The sequence below is a fragment of the Armigeres subalbatus genome, chromosome 3 (genome assembly GCF_024139115.2).
Source record: "Armigeres subalbatus isolate Guangzhou_Male chromosome 3, GZ_Asu_2, whole genome shotgun sequence".
In the NCBI taxonomy this organism is placed as follows: domain Eukaryota; kingdom Metazoa; phylum Arthropoda; class Insecta; order Diptera; family Culicidae; genus Armigeres; species Armigeres subalbatus.
In genome coordinates this window covers 138,647,418-138,662,026 of record NC_085141.1, presented here as the reverse complement: position 1 = coordinate 138,662,026, position 14,609 = coordinate 138,647,418, and the positions used below count along the sequence as shown (strand labels likewise).

The following is a 14,609-nucleotide window of genomic DNA, read 5'->3' as shown; positions in this document are numbered from 1 at the left end:
AATATTGTGAATCGTATAAAATACGGCAGATTTCTGTGGGCTGATCACTTAATGCGAATGTCGGAAGAAAGAATAGCGAAAACAATATTCAACAGAGAACCAGATAGAGGCCAGCGACTTCGTGGAAGGTCACGAATACGCTGACTGCACGCGGTGGAATCGGACATGGGGACCCTGAACGTTCGGGGAAACTGGAGGAACTGTCGCGATCACATCTCTGAATACAGTGATCGTTCGCTAATTGGGGCACGACCTCACCCCAACTAGCGAATGCCGTTCGCTAATTGGGGCGCTTTGACAAGCGTCAATGTTGTTTACTTTTTGCATTGAACAAAAGAAAATTTTTCGCGCCGGAAAATATCGGTCCCGCCAAACACGGAAACAAGACGTCAACGCGTTTTTAACATCACATTCTGACGTTTAGCTGCTTTTTAATTGGGTTTCGCCCCAATTATCGAACCCCCAACTAAAAAGCGCCCCAACTAGAAAAAACCCAATTAGCGAACGTTCACTGTATCAACATGGATTCATCCCGAAACGCTCAATAAGTACCAATTTGACCGTCTATACATCGTTCATCATTCGAGCTCTGCAGAAAGACAACAAGTGGATTCAACTTATACTGATTTCTCCGCAGCATTCGATAAAATCAACCACAAGATTGCTATTGTTAAGTTCGAACGTCTCGGTTTCTCTGGATCTTTCCTCTCCTGCCTTGAATCTTATCTATCCGGTCGTGAAATGGCCAATGGCGGCCATGGCGATTGGCGATCCCATCTCATCATACTTTCCCGCTACTTCAGGTGTACCACAGGGTAGCCACCTAGGGCCGTTAATTTTCCTAGTTTATCTCAACGACGTTCACCAGCTTATAAGATCATTTAAGTTGTCCTTTGCCGACGATTTCAAACTTTACTGGATTGTTAATGACGCTTCTGATGCCTATTTCTTGCAAACTCAGCTTGACGTGTTCATCCATTGGTGTGAGATAAACCGTATGGTACTTAATGCAGAAAAAAGCTCAGTGATCTCATTCTCGCGCAAACGCTCCTCGATTGACTACTGCTACAAAATTGGAACAACGAATCATAAAAAAGAATGCCTCGTTAAGGATCTAGGCGTACTATTAGATTCAAAACTATCTTTCAACGATCATAACGGTTTCGTGTCCTCCAAAGCTTCTAAGATGCTTGATTTCATTTTCCGCATATCTAAAGACTTCAAGAATATCCATTGTTTGAAAGCACTGTATTGTTCCTTGGTTCCTTGGTTCCTTGGGGCACCGTTTTACCAAAACAGTATATTGCGTATCGAGGCAATCCAACGCAAATTTGTTCTTTTCGCGTTACGGCATCTTCACTGGCATGATCCAAGCAACCTACCAAGTTACCATGACTGCTGTAAGCTCATTGGATTAGAGTTGTTGAGCGAGCGTCGAGATATATCCAGGGCTTTATTTATTTCCGACCTTCTTCTCCTTTGAACCTAAATGCGCCCCATCGTCAGCTTAAGTTCAGTTCTTTTTTGTTCCTCCAGGGTGCTCGTACAAATTATGGACATAACGTGCCATTCACTAGTATGAGCCGTATCTTCAATCGATGTGCTACTGAATTTGACTTTCACCTCTCTCGTCCCTATCTTCGGAAAAAGTTTTGCCAAATACTTGCGGCTTCTAACACAAACACCCTTTGATAGATAGTTAGTCAGGATAGAAATTAAGTATTCTTTAATTGTAAAATTGTAATAGTCTTAAGAAATAGTGTATCTGTTGGAAATTGTGATTTCTGTTGATATGAAAGAAGAGGAGGTTTTGCGCCCGCTTGAGGAAGGGATTTTGCTCTACTCAAGCGGGCTTTTCAATGCTCCAAATAAAGAATAAAGGAACATCGCCCAAGACCGACGATTATGGAGCTCTAGATTACGCCAGGCATAGGTGTATCGCACAGCGTCGATACACCTATGCCTGGCGTATCAGGCCAAACAAGTATTGAGGTAGGTAATCTAACGTAACCATATTAGATGCCTGAACTCACATGTAGACGTAAAAGGAATTTGCTTTGCAGAAAACCTTACTTCCAAGTGAACAAAGAAGAAAATGTCGTGAATCGAATAAAATTCGGAAGTATTTATTAGGCTGTTCATCTAGTGCGAATCTCAATAGAAAAAATAGGGAAAAACAATGTTCAAAGGAGATGCCGGCGACGCGACGTCGCAAACACGCTGACAGCACGCGGTGGAAACATACCGGTGGACGTTAAACGTTCGGAGGAACATCATCCAAGAACGACAGTTGGAAAAATCGTGACTTGCTACAGACTGACTTTTCATTCCCAATGCTACACTGTACAAAATAAAACAATTTTTGATTGAGGTCCCAGCTACAAGTTATTCTTCGGGATTTTCAATAGTCAAACGTTTTCGTAAAACAGTTGTCAGAATGAGGAACGACACAACTATTTCCTAAGTGGTATGAATGTAATTGTTTTTGGTGGGGTTTCGGTCACCGTAAAACTTTATATTTTCTGGTTTGTTGATTTTTATCGATGATGAAAAATACACAATTTCCGTTTTCTACTAACGTTTCGGCTTACTCCATTCAGCCATCATCAGATCTGTGATCGAATTTTATTGATTAGTTCAAAATATTCTAATTATTTACAATTTTCTTTTCTTCCACTTACATTGAAAAACGTACACTTGCCACCAGTGTCACAGTGTGGTTTAATAACTAAACCCCGTTAGTCTTATACTATCGAATTCCTTCTATGTGTTGTACCATGTGCGTCATCGTGTCTACCGAGTTGCTGTTCGTTTCTGTAACGATCGGATTTTGCACACTATTGCGTTGTACGCCGAGTCGATTCCACCGCATTCTCGTTGTAGGTTCATCGTTTCATCGTTTCCCATCATCTTTATGTGGAAGGCCTCTGCGATGATCCTGCTCTCCTGGTTCTAAAATTTCCGTATTTCCAATATCAAAATTGTGTCCTTGTGTCATATAGTGTTGTGCCAGGCCAGTCTTTGCTTCCCTTCTCCTTATGCTAGTTCTATGTTCATTGATTCGTGTTTCCAGCATTTAATTAAAAAATTAACAGACGAAACAGAAAGACACAAGACACAATTTTGAAAAACCGGAAATTTTAGAACGGATAGAAAACCAGGAGAGCAGGATCATCGCAGAGGCCTTCCACATAAAGCTGATTGGCGCTTTGATGTTGCATGAAGAAGAAGAAGCAGAAAGATGATAATCGAAAAAATCTCCACGGGAAACCATACGAAGAAGTTTTTAAAACTCTTCTCGAAAATTCTAAAAGCAATTTAATTAAAAACGGTAAGCAGTACGGGGTTGGACTTTTCTTATACTGTGTTTTAAGTGTAATATTAGGAAATAAAATTTCGAATAAAAATATTGTGTTTTTTATACAGTAGAAGAAAAGTCCAACCCCGTACTGCTTACCGTTTTTAATTAAATTTCTTTTAGAATTTTTGAGAAGAGTTTTGAAAACTTCTTCGTATGTTTTTCCGTGGAGATTTTTTCGATTATCATCTTTCTGCTTCTTCTTCTTCATGCAACATCAAAGCGCCAATGGAAAACGATGCAACGGTGAACCTACAACGAGAATGCGGTGGAATCGACTCGGCGTACAACGCACTAGTGTGCAAAATCCGATCGTTACACAAACGAACAGCAACTCGGTAGATACGATGACGCACATGGTACAACACATAGAAGGAATTCGATAGTATAAGACTCAGGGGGGTTAGTTATTAAACCACACTGGTGACAAGTGTATACGTTTTTCAATGTAAGTGGGAGAAAAGAAAATTGTAATTGATTAGAATATTTTGAACTAATCAATAAAATTCGATCAAAGATTTGATGATGGCTGAATGGAGTAAGCCGAAACGTTATTAAAAAACGGAAATTGTGTACTTTTCATCACCGAAAAAAATCAACAAACCAGAAAATATGAATGTAATTGTGCTGTCTTCAAAACATTAAATTCTTTCTTTAGCTGGCTCGTGGTCACGCTGTACTCTATACCTGAGTTCAAAAAAAAAAAAGAATCAAGATCAAAATCAAAATTATTCACTGAAAAAAAATGCTTGCTGAATAACTAAATAGAAGGAGCCGCGTAACCCATCTATAGAAACGAGAAACTGAATTCCCTCCCGAGGTTCGGAAGTACATCTTGATTTGACAACTTTCTAGTATGATAGTTCAAAAGATATTTTAGTTACAAGATAAAGGTTGTCGCTGTCGGCGCTGTCCGGAGCAGCTCTCGCTGGCGAGGATATAGCGCTAAATGTCATTGGAGGAAAAAATCCGTACAATTTGACAGTACCCAACATGGTGCGGACAACAAACCAAGGGAACCGAAACGACAATCGTTATCTTGTAATTAGGACATTTTTTAATGGTTCACATGCCACATTCGCTAACAAAATTGCGCCATGCTTCTAGAGGACTCATGGGCACTTGATGTGTAGCGTACAGCTATGATGTAGCGTAGATGAAACGTAGATAAACCGAATTAGCAGTTTTGTAAATCTCCTATACCCAGGAATTGTCGAATCCATCCATTAATACATGGTTATCGACAAGATCTACAGTACATGCCACTTTGGAATGAGTTTAAATGACAATATCGTCAAGTTGTTCTTTTTTAAGAATTCTTATGAAGTTTTCATCAAAATGAAGTATTATCTCTGATTAGCTTACTATTGCACCATTTTCAAAATAGTTAGGTCTATTTTTATGTGAATATTAACAGTTTTAACATTAATAATGTTTCAAATTGCATCGTATGAATTGTAAGCGCTGTGCTACTACTACAGATGAAAATATCTATAACAGTAAATACAGATTTATATGTATTTTCGATACGGAAGCAACCTCGAACGTATACTCTACCTTGATTGCTCGTGCTCTGGGTGATTCCACTGACAATGCTGGGTGCCGCAACCATAGCGGCCGTCGCGGCCGCACTGGTCGCCGTAGTAGCTGCCGTTGTCGCACTCGCTCCATTCAGTGTCCGCTCGATTGGTGCCTTCAGGGCGGCATCATCCACTGCAACCATTTCGTCCAGCAGGACAACGCTGGGTCGCCTCCGGATTGGGCTGAGCGTGCTCTGCTCCAAAGTAGGATCATTTTCGTGCTGCCGAGCGGCTTTCCGCCACTTGTTACCCCACTTGGCTGCCGCGGTGATTTTCTGCATGGTCAGCTGCGTCAGGTTTCGTTCGCTGTTGTGCTTCCATCGGGTGGCCGCCGGTGGAAGGGCGGCACACTTCTTGAACGGACTCGAATTGGCGCTGGTGTCCGTCGAACTGGAGGTACTGGTTTCGTCGTAGCTCTGCGAGGATGCGCACTGGGGTTTGGGATTGGGTTTTGTAAGATTTTCGAAGCCTAGTGTGGTTTTGGATTTGGAGTGCTTCTTGGGTGACTCTTTCTCCAGTGGCAGATTCAGATTTATCTGCTTGTCCCGTTCTTTGCGATTGTTGAGTTCTTTGGCTGTTTTGGGCAGGATTTTGATGGGGGTTTTCAGCTGGTTTTGAATTTCTCTTTGAACGGAGTGAACAACGCTAGATACGCGATTGAGGTTATTGACGTGTTTGGGTCGGTTCAGCACGGTGGTTTCGGACTTTTTGCGAGTGAGCTTCTTGGAAACTTCTTCTAGCTTTTCCGAGTCGCCGGTTGATGGCACATAGGAGCGTTTGATTTTTTCATTGGTAGTTGAGCACTTTGTACTGATAGTGTCCGAGGTCTTGGTTTTGGTTTTAGTGTGGGTGTGGTCAGTCTTTTTGGTGGTCTCGGTGTAGAGGCCGTTGATTGAGGTCGATGCGGTAGATATGCCGGGTGTAGGGAGTGGGTCGACGGGAGCTTGTTTGAGTGTTCGTTTCGGAGTAATGGGTGGAGGTGGGTCTCGAGGTTTTGACGGTTGAGGTTCGTTATTTAGGGAAAGAGGGATTTCTTGTAGAGAAGGGGTTGGTGTCAGTTCCATAATTGGTGTTTTGGGAGAAGGAGGTACAGGAGACATCTGTATATTGGGTGGAGTTGGAGGAGCAGGGAATAATTTGTTTGGAGTTTGAGCCTTGGCTTGGCAGTAGAAACAAGTTTCCGACGGGTTGCCGTTGTGTTTGTGAAGTTCCGGGTTACAGAAGCAGCAACTACTGCAGGTTTCTGAAGTTTTTGGAGCATCCTCACTAATTGTAGGTGTTCTTGCAATCGTTATAGCAGGTACATGGTGGCTGTCCAGCGTGTCGGATGATGTTAGATTCATCCGCTCATCTGGTTTCAGTTCGTGTCGTACGAGCTCATGGTTGTCGAATGTGGCATTCAAAATCGCTGATCGTAACGTACCCGGTGATCTATCGGCCAGCTGATTGAACAAACTTTGATGGTTGTTATCTGTTAGTGGAGTCCGATGAATAGATGTTTCGTAGTACTCGATTTTTGATTGTATGACCTTGCAGTCGGCGGTTTCATAGACATGCCATGCATTTTCCTCTCGAATCTGGTGATAAGGATACAATGACTCATTGCAATCACAAGGGTTGTCTGTGGTTACCTCTTTTACTGAGTCAGCCGTCGATTTCAATTCATTCACACTGTGACCATGTTTTGTCGATTTGATCTCTTGTTCGACTCTAATTGGAATGGCAATTTCATGTGACGTCATGGAATCTCCGTGCCCCAGCGGTGAAGGTTTCACATTGAGGCTGTCGGTATAACAGGATTCATCTGAAAATTCACCACTGGTCAGTCTACGATTGCATCCGTTGGTATTGTTCGTAATTGCTAGATGATTGAAGGTATTGTTGCGCATAGATTGTCCTACTATTGGTATGAGACTGTTGCCATTGGTAAACTGTGTTGTTCCAAAATTACCGCTGCAGCTGTTATACGACCCAACCGTTGCTGCAGTAGATCTTACATGATCTACAGACACTACCGATCCAGCAGTCAATATCGCCGGTGTAACGCTGATATTGACACTTTGATGGTGATGGAAGTGATCGACTATGTGATTCTGAGTATCATGCCGAATAACTCTGCTACCACTGTCGCGTGCAATGTTGCCAGTTACGATGGTTTTAACAACATTTCTACGCTCATGCTCTTTTGCGGCTAGGTTTGAATGGTGATGGCCATTGAGTTCTAGTGCTCCGTTCACCACTACGGGTGGACGGTGAACGTCTGAAAATGGGTGATGCGTGTATGTTACAGATGGGTTCAAGGATTGTGATGCAGGAAGAAACTCAAACAAAATAAGTAAACTCATACAGTTTTATTACACAATATGGTTCTACAATGTCTTGCAATCTATAAAATCAGTTTCAAACTCAGTCAAATCTATAAAATTGAAACTACCAAGCATGTTACGACTAGAATTCAGAAATCTACAATTACTTGGTTTAAAAATGCCCTGAAATATAAAAGAAAACATTGTGTTGATCGAGTATTCTAAAAGTCTCACAATACGAATGCAGTTAAAACACTTAACACACAAATTACAAGACAATCATCACGTGAAAGAAAAAACGAAAAACTAGGGATCCAGCAAAGTGCAATAAATGAAACCATGTTAGACCTGAAATGAAAATCAAAACAGAAATGGAAAACAAAAGGATAATTAAGGACGACAGGATGCTCGAAGTCATAATTTAAACAAACGAAACTAGGCTAATACGCCGCATGGAGCCCAGTTACTGTTGACCTAGTCTAAAACTCAATTTGGAAAACTTTCCTCGCCGCTGGGAGTCACACCCCGTACTCTGAGTGAGCATTGTCACGCATTTTCCGTTAGCTAACCTTCTCGGTAGGAACGGTAGCCATATGTTTCCAAATTTGTAACCGGGACAAACAAGGTGGTGATGTATACACCAAACTTTGTGCTCTGCTCATAACTAAACCAATGGACCGCGAAAGGAGGGTTTGCCGGTTCTATTCAGTATGGAAAGTTTACGGGTGACAGTAATAAGCCGAACGTGAATGGAAGTTTTTCACTTGTACACCGGCTAAATATACTTTTCCACTAGAACCTGCGAGCTCCTTGACACAGAAATCCACCATCCGGTAGAAATGGAGAAATATGTGAATACGCCAATATGATGACTTCGAAAGGATGCGTTGGACGTTGTTACCACAATGTTAGTTGAGAATAGGTTGAGAAGTGGGGTGGAAAGTAAAAAGGGAAACACGGGAAATGATTTTCTCCTAAATATAAAATCCAGGTTACTTATACCTGGTAATATAACCACTAATCCTGGTCTTATAAATTTCGTGGGATTATTTTATGCATCTAGTTAGTTTACAGAATGTCTCATCGACGGAAGGTTCTGCCTCTGAATTCACATAGAAAGTATAGAAAAACATATGGGAAACAAATTATGTGAAAATAATCTGATTCAAATACTTTTACATTGTCGTGCAAAAAAAATCAATATTGGGTATTGTCTATAAAGTATCGGGAAAAATATTAACTACATTGTTTCATTGGCATTCTGTTAATAATTAATTGGAATTTACTCTTTTGTAGTATATTTCGTTTGAACTGAAGAAGTTTTAACTGTAGAGAGCTAAATGTTTTTTGAAGCATGAAGGATTTCGGGATAACCAATAGAGCTAAAAAACTATAGAGGACGATTGTCGCTATGGTTCCTTTTGTTCTCGTTCCCAAACAAGTTGGGTACACATCTGTCAAAATGTACTGATTTTTCCTTCGTTGACATTCAGCGTCCAATCCTTGCCAGCAAAAGATGTTTCGCCAGTGACCGACAGTCTTCCTCTATAGTTTATTAGCTCTATTGGATCATCAAGTGAGAGCCTATCAGTTTGCTGAGTATTGTTGTGGCAAACGGTCAAGACTAGAAATCTCGATCGGGTCACGACAATGGCGCAGTCGGTAGTAAGACGATTTTTATCCGCAGATTTTGTTAGTGCTCCCCGGAAGAAGTGATATAAGAAAAAAAGAAGGTAAATATAAACGTAAAATAGAGCAAATAGAGTGAAAATATGCTAATTTCTAAAGGAATTTTCAAAGAAATTTCGCAAGGTAGTTCTAAAAACAATTTGGACTTTCCAAGGATTTTCTGAAAGAATTCTCCTATAACAATTCCCGGAGGTATCCCCAAATCAATTTCCGTAGGTATTCGTAAAACAATTTCCGCAGGTAGGGGAACTGTTTCGATACCCATCTCACTGAACATATTTTCATCTCATCGCGAAACAAAAAAATACAGCATCAATTTCGTCGCTTCTTTTTGTCAACATGCGTGCTCACTGCTGAAAAAAAATCACAAAAATAAGAAACAAATCAAAATGCTTTCCATTGGTTTGTTTTGGATGGGATGAATATCGGAGCCATGAGATGAGTTCCAGGAGCAACTCCCCTATTCCTGATAGAATTCCCGCAGGATTTTCCATAGGTATTTCCAAAGAATTTTACAAATGAAGTCTAAAGGGAATTTCCAACGGAATTTCTGAAACAAATTCGTAAAGTAAATTTTGAACGGAATTTCCAAATTAAAGAGAATTCTATTGCTTCAGCAGTTGCTTCGAAAATTTCTTCAGTGATCATTCAGGTGATACCTACTTCATGAATTTCTTCGGAATTTTCTCCATGGATCCCGTCGGCAAATTCTCAGGAAAAAAAATTTGGAAATAGATCCAGAATTTTTTTTTGGATGGACATTCTTTCCAAAAATTCCTTAAAAAAAACTTGCGTCTTGAGAATTTCTTCAGAAATTCCTTCCGAGATTTCATAGAAAATTCCTTAACGAATTATTTTATTAATTTCTTCGGAAATTCTTTTAGAAATTCCATCGGAAATTGTTAAAAATTTTGTCGGAATTCCTCCGAAAAATTCTTCCGAAGTACCTACGGAAATTGCTTCAGGAAAATCTTCCCAAATTCCCTTAGGACATTTCTTCATGATTTATTTTGGAAATGGCTATAGGAATAGAATTTCTATAGAACTTCATCCAGGAATTGTTCCGATATTTTTTTTTGAATTCCCTCGCACATTCCTCCGGAAATTTAATGGGAAATTCCTTGATACCTTTGGATATTCGTTCAAGATTTTTTTCGAGAGTCTATTAGGATCATTCGGAAATTACTTTAAGAGTTCTTTCGTAAATTTTATTTGGACATTTCTTTAAAAATTATTGTTGTCAATGATACACAATCGATATTTTGGAGTGCTGTCAAAAATCGACTTTTAAAATATTCGAGGTGTTTCCATATTAAGGCGATAACTTCAAATCTAAATATCCTCAAACTTTGATGGAATGTACACTTTTTCATCAGTACAGATCATTAAGCATATTTATGGCTTTGTGCTGTGTAAAAGGAAAGCATTTGGTCATTTTTATGAAAAGTTGTTCACATTTTGCGTGGCCTATGAAAAAATCTTTAGGAACAAACCACCCTGCAGAATAAATAAGGTTGCCAATCCAAATCATAACTCACCACAAAAATGTCATTTGTCTATGGGATTTATATTAAAAAATACGCTAGAACAAAACTACTTTAGTTCTCGATAAAACAGGGGATCATCTCCCAAAGATCAAGTCTCCTCATCTTCCCCTATGCAAAAAAACAATGTTTCTGCCAGCATTTTTGGCAGTGCTGGCAGTGCTGGCAGAGAAAACATTTTATTGCATATGGTTTGAACACTCAATCTTGGAAGCGTTATAACTTTTTTCGTGGATGTTCCAGCAACGATGCTGGGTCATTAGGCCGAACGGTCATTAGGCCGAATGGCCATTAGGCCGAATGGTCACTAGGCCGAATGAGAACTGGGGAGTGAGAAGTGAGTAGTGCGAAGTGAGGAATAAGAAGAACGGAAGAATAAAAAAGGCGGAAGAAGTAAGAAGGAAGAAGGGAGAAGGAAAAAAGAAGAAGGAAGAGGGAAGAAGGAAGAAGGAAGAAGGAAGAAGAAAGAAGGAAGAAGGAAGGAGAAAGAAGGGAGAAGGAAGAAGGAAGAAAGAAGAAAGAAGAAGGAAGAAGGAAGAAGAAAGAAGGAAGAAGGAAGAAGTAAGAAGGAAGAAGGAAGAAGGAAGACGGAAGTAGGAAGAAGGTTCAAAGTTATAAAACTATACTTGACGAAAAAACAACCAAAATTTCGGTTCCTTGAAAAAGATCCAATAAGGATCGAAACGTTGGAGAAAGAAAACATATAGTTGTTTTTCATTCACAATATAGACTGAAACGCCAAATAACCACTGAAGGTAGAAGAAATAACGAAGAAGAAGGAACGAAGAAGGAATAAGGAAGAAGGAAGAAGTAAGAAGGTAGAAGGAAGAAGGGAGAAGGAAGAAGGAAGGAGGAAGAAAGGGAGAAGGAAGAAGGAAGAAGGAAGGAGTAAGAAGGAAGAAGACAGATAGAAGCAGGAAGATGCAAGAAGAGAGAAGGAAGAAGGAAGAAGGCAGATAGAAGAAGGAAGCAGGAATGAGGAAAAAAACAGATGGAAGAAGGAAGATGCAAGAAGCTAGAAGGAAAAAGGGGTAAGGTGAAGATGGAACTTCTCATTTTCTATTTTTAGTTTCTTTTTGCTAATTCGGCCTAATGACCGTTCGGCCTAATGACCATTCGGCCTAATGGCCTGACACCTCCAGCAACATACGTAAGTTTTCCAGCATCCTTTGGGTTATACTTTAACGCCGCTTGGTTTACAATGAAATTAAACGTCTAGAAAATTGCAAAAATTTATGTTCTTCAAAAATTTCCAAACAAACTTCGGGCCAAAATTCTGCACAGTTGTTTAGGACCCAGAATGGCTTAAGACAGCGGTTCTCAACCCCTTGGAACTTTTGCATTTATTGAGGTACCCCCTATTTTTTCGCTGTAAATCAAAATAAGCGTAACTCTAGATGTGAAAATGATCGGATATATATCTCCAAAAAGTTGTCAGAAATATTCGTTATTCCGTGAAACTTTCCACTTAAAATTGAGTTTATGTATCCAGCTTCCTACAAGACTTTAAGGACTTTAAACTCCGAGCGTCTTGAAAAAAGGCTTCCAAGCATCTTGAAGAGAGGTTTCTGAACAAGCTAAAAAGAGGCCCGTCTCTTAAACGGAGGCCTCTGAGTATGTTGAAATAGGACTTCCAAGCCGCTTGAAAGAAGAATTCCGCGCCTCTTGAAAGAAAAGTTTCGCGTGTCTTGAATGGAGACTTCCGAGCTACTAAAAGGAGGCTTCCAGGCCTCTTGGAAGGAGGCTTCCGGGCCTCTTGGAAGGAGGCTTCCGGGCCTCTTGGAAAAAGGCTTCCGGGCCTCTTAGAAGGAGGCTTCCGGGCCTCTTGGAAGGAGGCTTTCGAGCTACTGAAAGGAGGCTTCTGAGCTTTTTGAAATGATGCTTCAAAGCCTCTTGAAAGGAGGCTCCCGAACCAATTGAAAGAAGGCTTCCGAGCTTTTTGAAAGGATGCTTCAGAGCCTCTTGAAAGGAAGCTTCCGGCCCTCTTAAAAATAGGCTTCTGGGCCTCTTAAAAGAAGGCTTCCGAGGCTTTTGAAAGGAAGCTTCCGAGCCTCTTGAAAGGAGGCTTCCGGGCTTCTTGAAAGGAGGCTTCCGGACCACATAGAAGGAGGCTTCCGGGCCTCTTAAAAATAGGCTTCCGCGCCTCTTGAATAAAGGCTTCCGAGACAATTGAAAGAAGGCTTCCGAGCCTCTTGAAAGTAAGCTTCTAGGCCTCTTAAAAAGAGACTTCCGGGCCTCTTAAAAATAGGCTTCCGGGCCTCTTGAAAGAAGGCTTCCGAGCCTCTTGAAAGGAAGCTTCCGAGCCTCCTGAAAGGAGGCTTCCGAGCCTCTTAAAAGGAGGCTTCCGAACCTCTCACAGAAAAAAATAAGGAAAAGTAAACAGCGCGTAAAATTTGACATGCGGAAATTTATGCTATTCTACGCTGAAATGGTCCTCTTCCTAACAAGATTGCTTACAACTTGTGTGCAATATCGACGATTCACGTCAAATACTGTATACATTTAGGCTATATCTCGTGTGGAATTACGCTAATAATGGTGTTCCATTTATGTGCATGATTTTTGGCGTAAATTTCAGTGGATTTTTCTATCTGTGCTTGAAAGGAGGCTTCCGAGCCTCTTGAAAGCCCGAGTAGCACAGCTCAGAGAGAAATGGTTGCATCAACTGACTAAATCTGGTCACATAACAGTTGCAGTAAGGGGCCATCCACAAAGTACGTCACGCTCCTAGGGGGGAGGGGGGTGGTTACGAGCAGCGTGACGACTCATACAAAAATTTTAGAGGTTTAATACAAAAAGTGTGACGAAGGGGGGAGGGGGTCGAAAATCGCCAATTTTTGCGTGACGTACTTTATGGATCTTCCCTAACCTATGTGAAACATGTGAGCTGCTAGGAAGGATGCTTCTGAGCCTCTTGAAAAAAGGCTTCCGAGTCTCTTGAAAGGAGGCTTCCGAGTCCCTTGAAAGAAGGTTTCAGAGTCTTCCGAAAGAGGCTTACGAGCAGCTTGGAAGAAGGCTTTTGAGACACTTAGAAGGAGGCTTCCGAACCTATTGGAAGAAGGCTTCGGTGTCTTTCGAAAAGAGACTTCCGAGCCACTTAGAACAAGGCCTCTTTTAACGAAGGTATTGAGCTTTACGGATAAAGGCCTTCATGTCTATCAAATGGAGACTTCCAAACCTTTATTTTGCAGGTTTTAGTTCAGCAGCACATTCTTGACATCTTATTCAACATTTTGTCTCGATCAGGTAGATTACACTAATAATTTGATCTTTTTGATCTTTTGTCCCGTAGCTCTTCTTACACTGTGCTGGCAGGATTCAAATGGCTTTGATTTACTGATCCCCATGCATATTATGTACAATACCAAGTTTAAGTGCGAGGTACCCCCTGGGGCCAGCGAAGGTAACCCCAGGGGTACATGTACCCCAGGTTGAGAACCGCTGGCTTAAGAAAAACATTGATTTGATAAAATAACCATGAAATCCCACTCTAATACGCATACAAACATATAGATGCCTGCGACGTGTGGTTTCCCGCGTGATTAACATGGTCGGAGTTGTGCCAAAATGCATCAATCAGCTTTTTACTGACTTGTGATATTTTGAACGTAAAAGTAAAACGGAAATCATTTCATATCAATTCAATCACACATTTGTTGAAGGGGGGTTAGTTATGGGGTAGTTTTTTAATCAATTAAATCTGCTAAGCGAAAGCTTAGGCAGAACAATTGGTATTTTTGTTGTTGAAAGCTTAGGCAGAACAATTGGTATTTTTGTTGTTGACGCTTTTTTTGCGATTTGGCAGAACCCCTGCCATATTTGATTGCAGAGTGTAGACGCGCAACAACATATAGGCCAAATGATCCGATAATCGTGGGTGTTTCTATAGTTGCGGACCGCAACTTGCGGTAGGAGTATGCGGAAAATCTAAGAATCAAACGCAGCAACCCACTACGTCCAATAATAAAGTGTTATGACAGAATACAAACCAAGTGCAAACAGCATTGATTATCTTGGTAAACTGGTAAATATCTTCAAAATACCTTAGTAAATGTTTGCCTTTGCGTCAATAGTTGTGGTAGTGTTCTTATAGTTGCGAGTCCCGTAAGAAAACAGTGGGATTCGCAACTAT

At 40.8% G+C, this 14,609-nt stretch overlaps 1 protein-coding gene across 9 annotated transcripts in view; it reads right to left on the bottom strand.

Moving 5' to 3' along the window:
* Nucleotides 1-14,609, bottom strand: part of LOC134221206 (uncharacterized) — a 275,521-nt gene that overhangs the window by 28,303 nt on the left and 232,609 nt on the right. For 8 of the 9 annotated variants that reach the window (XM_062700395.1, XM_062700398.1, XM_062700399.1 and 5 more), the window contains one exon: nt 4,916-7,198. In XM_062700395.1, coding sequence (XP_062556379.1) covers nt 4,916-7,198 — 2,283 coding nt within the window. The remainder of the gene's footprint in view (nt 1-4,915; nt 7,199-14,609) is intronic. The other variant, XM_062700401.1, reaches the window with a different exon arrangement.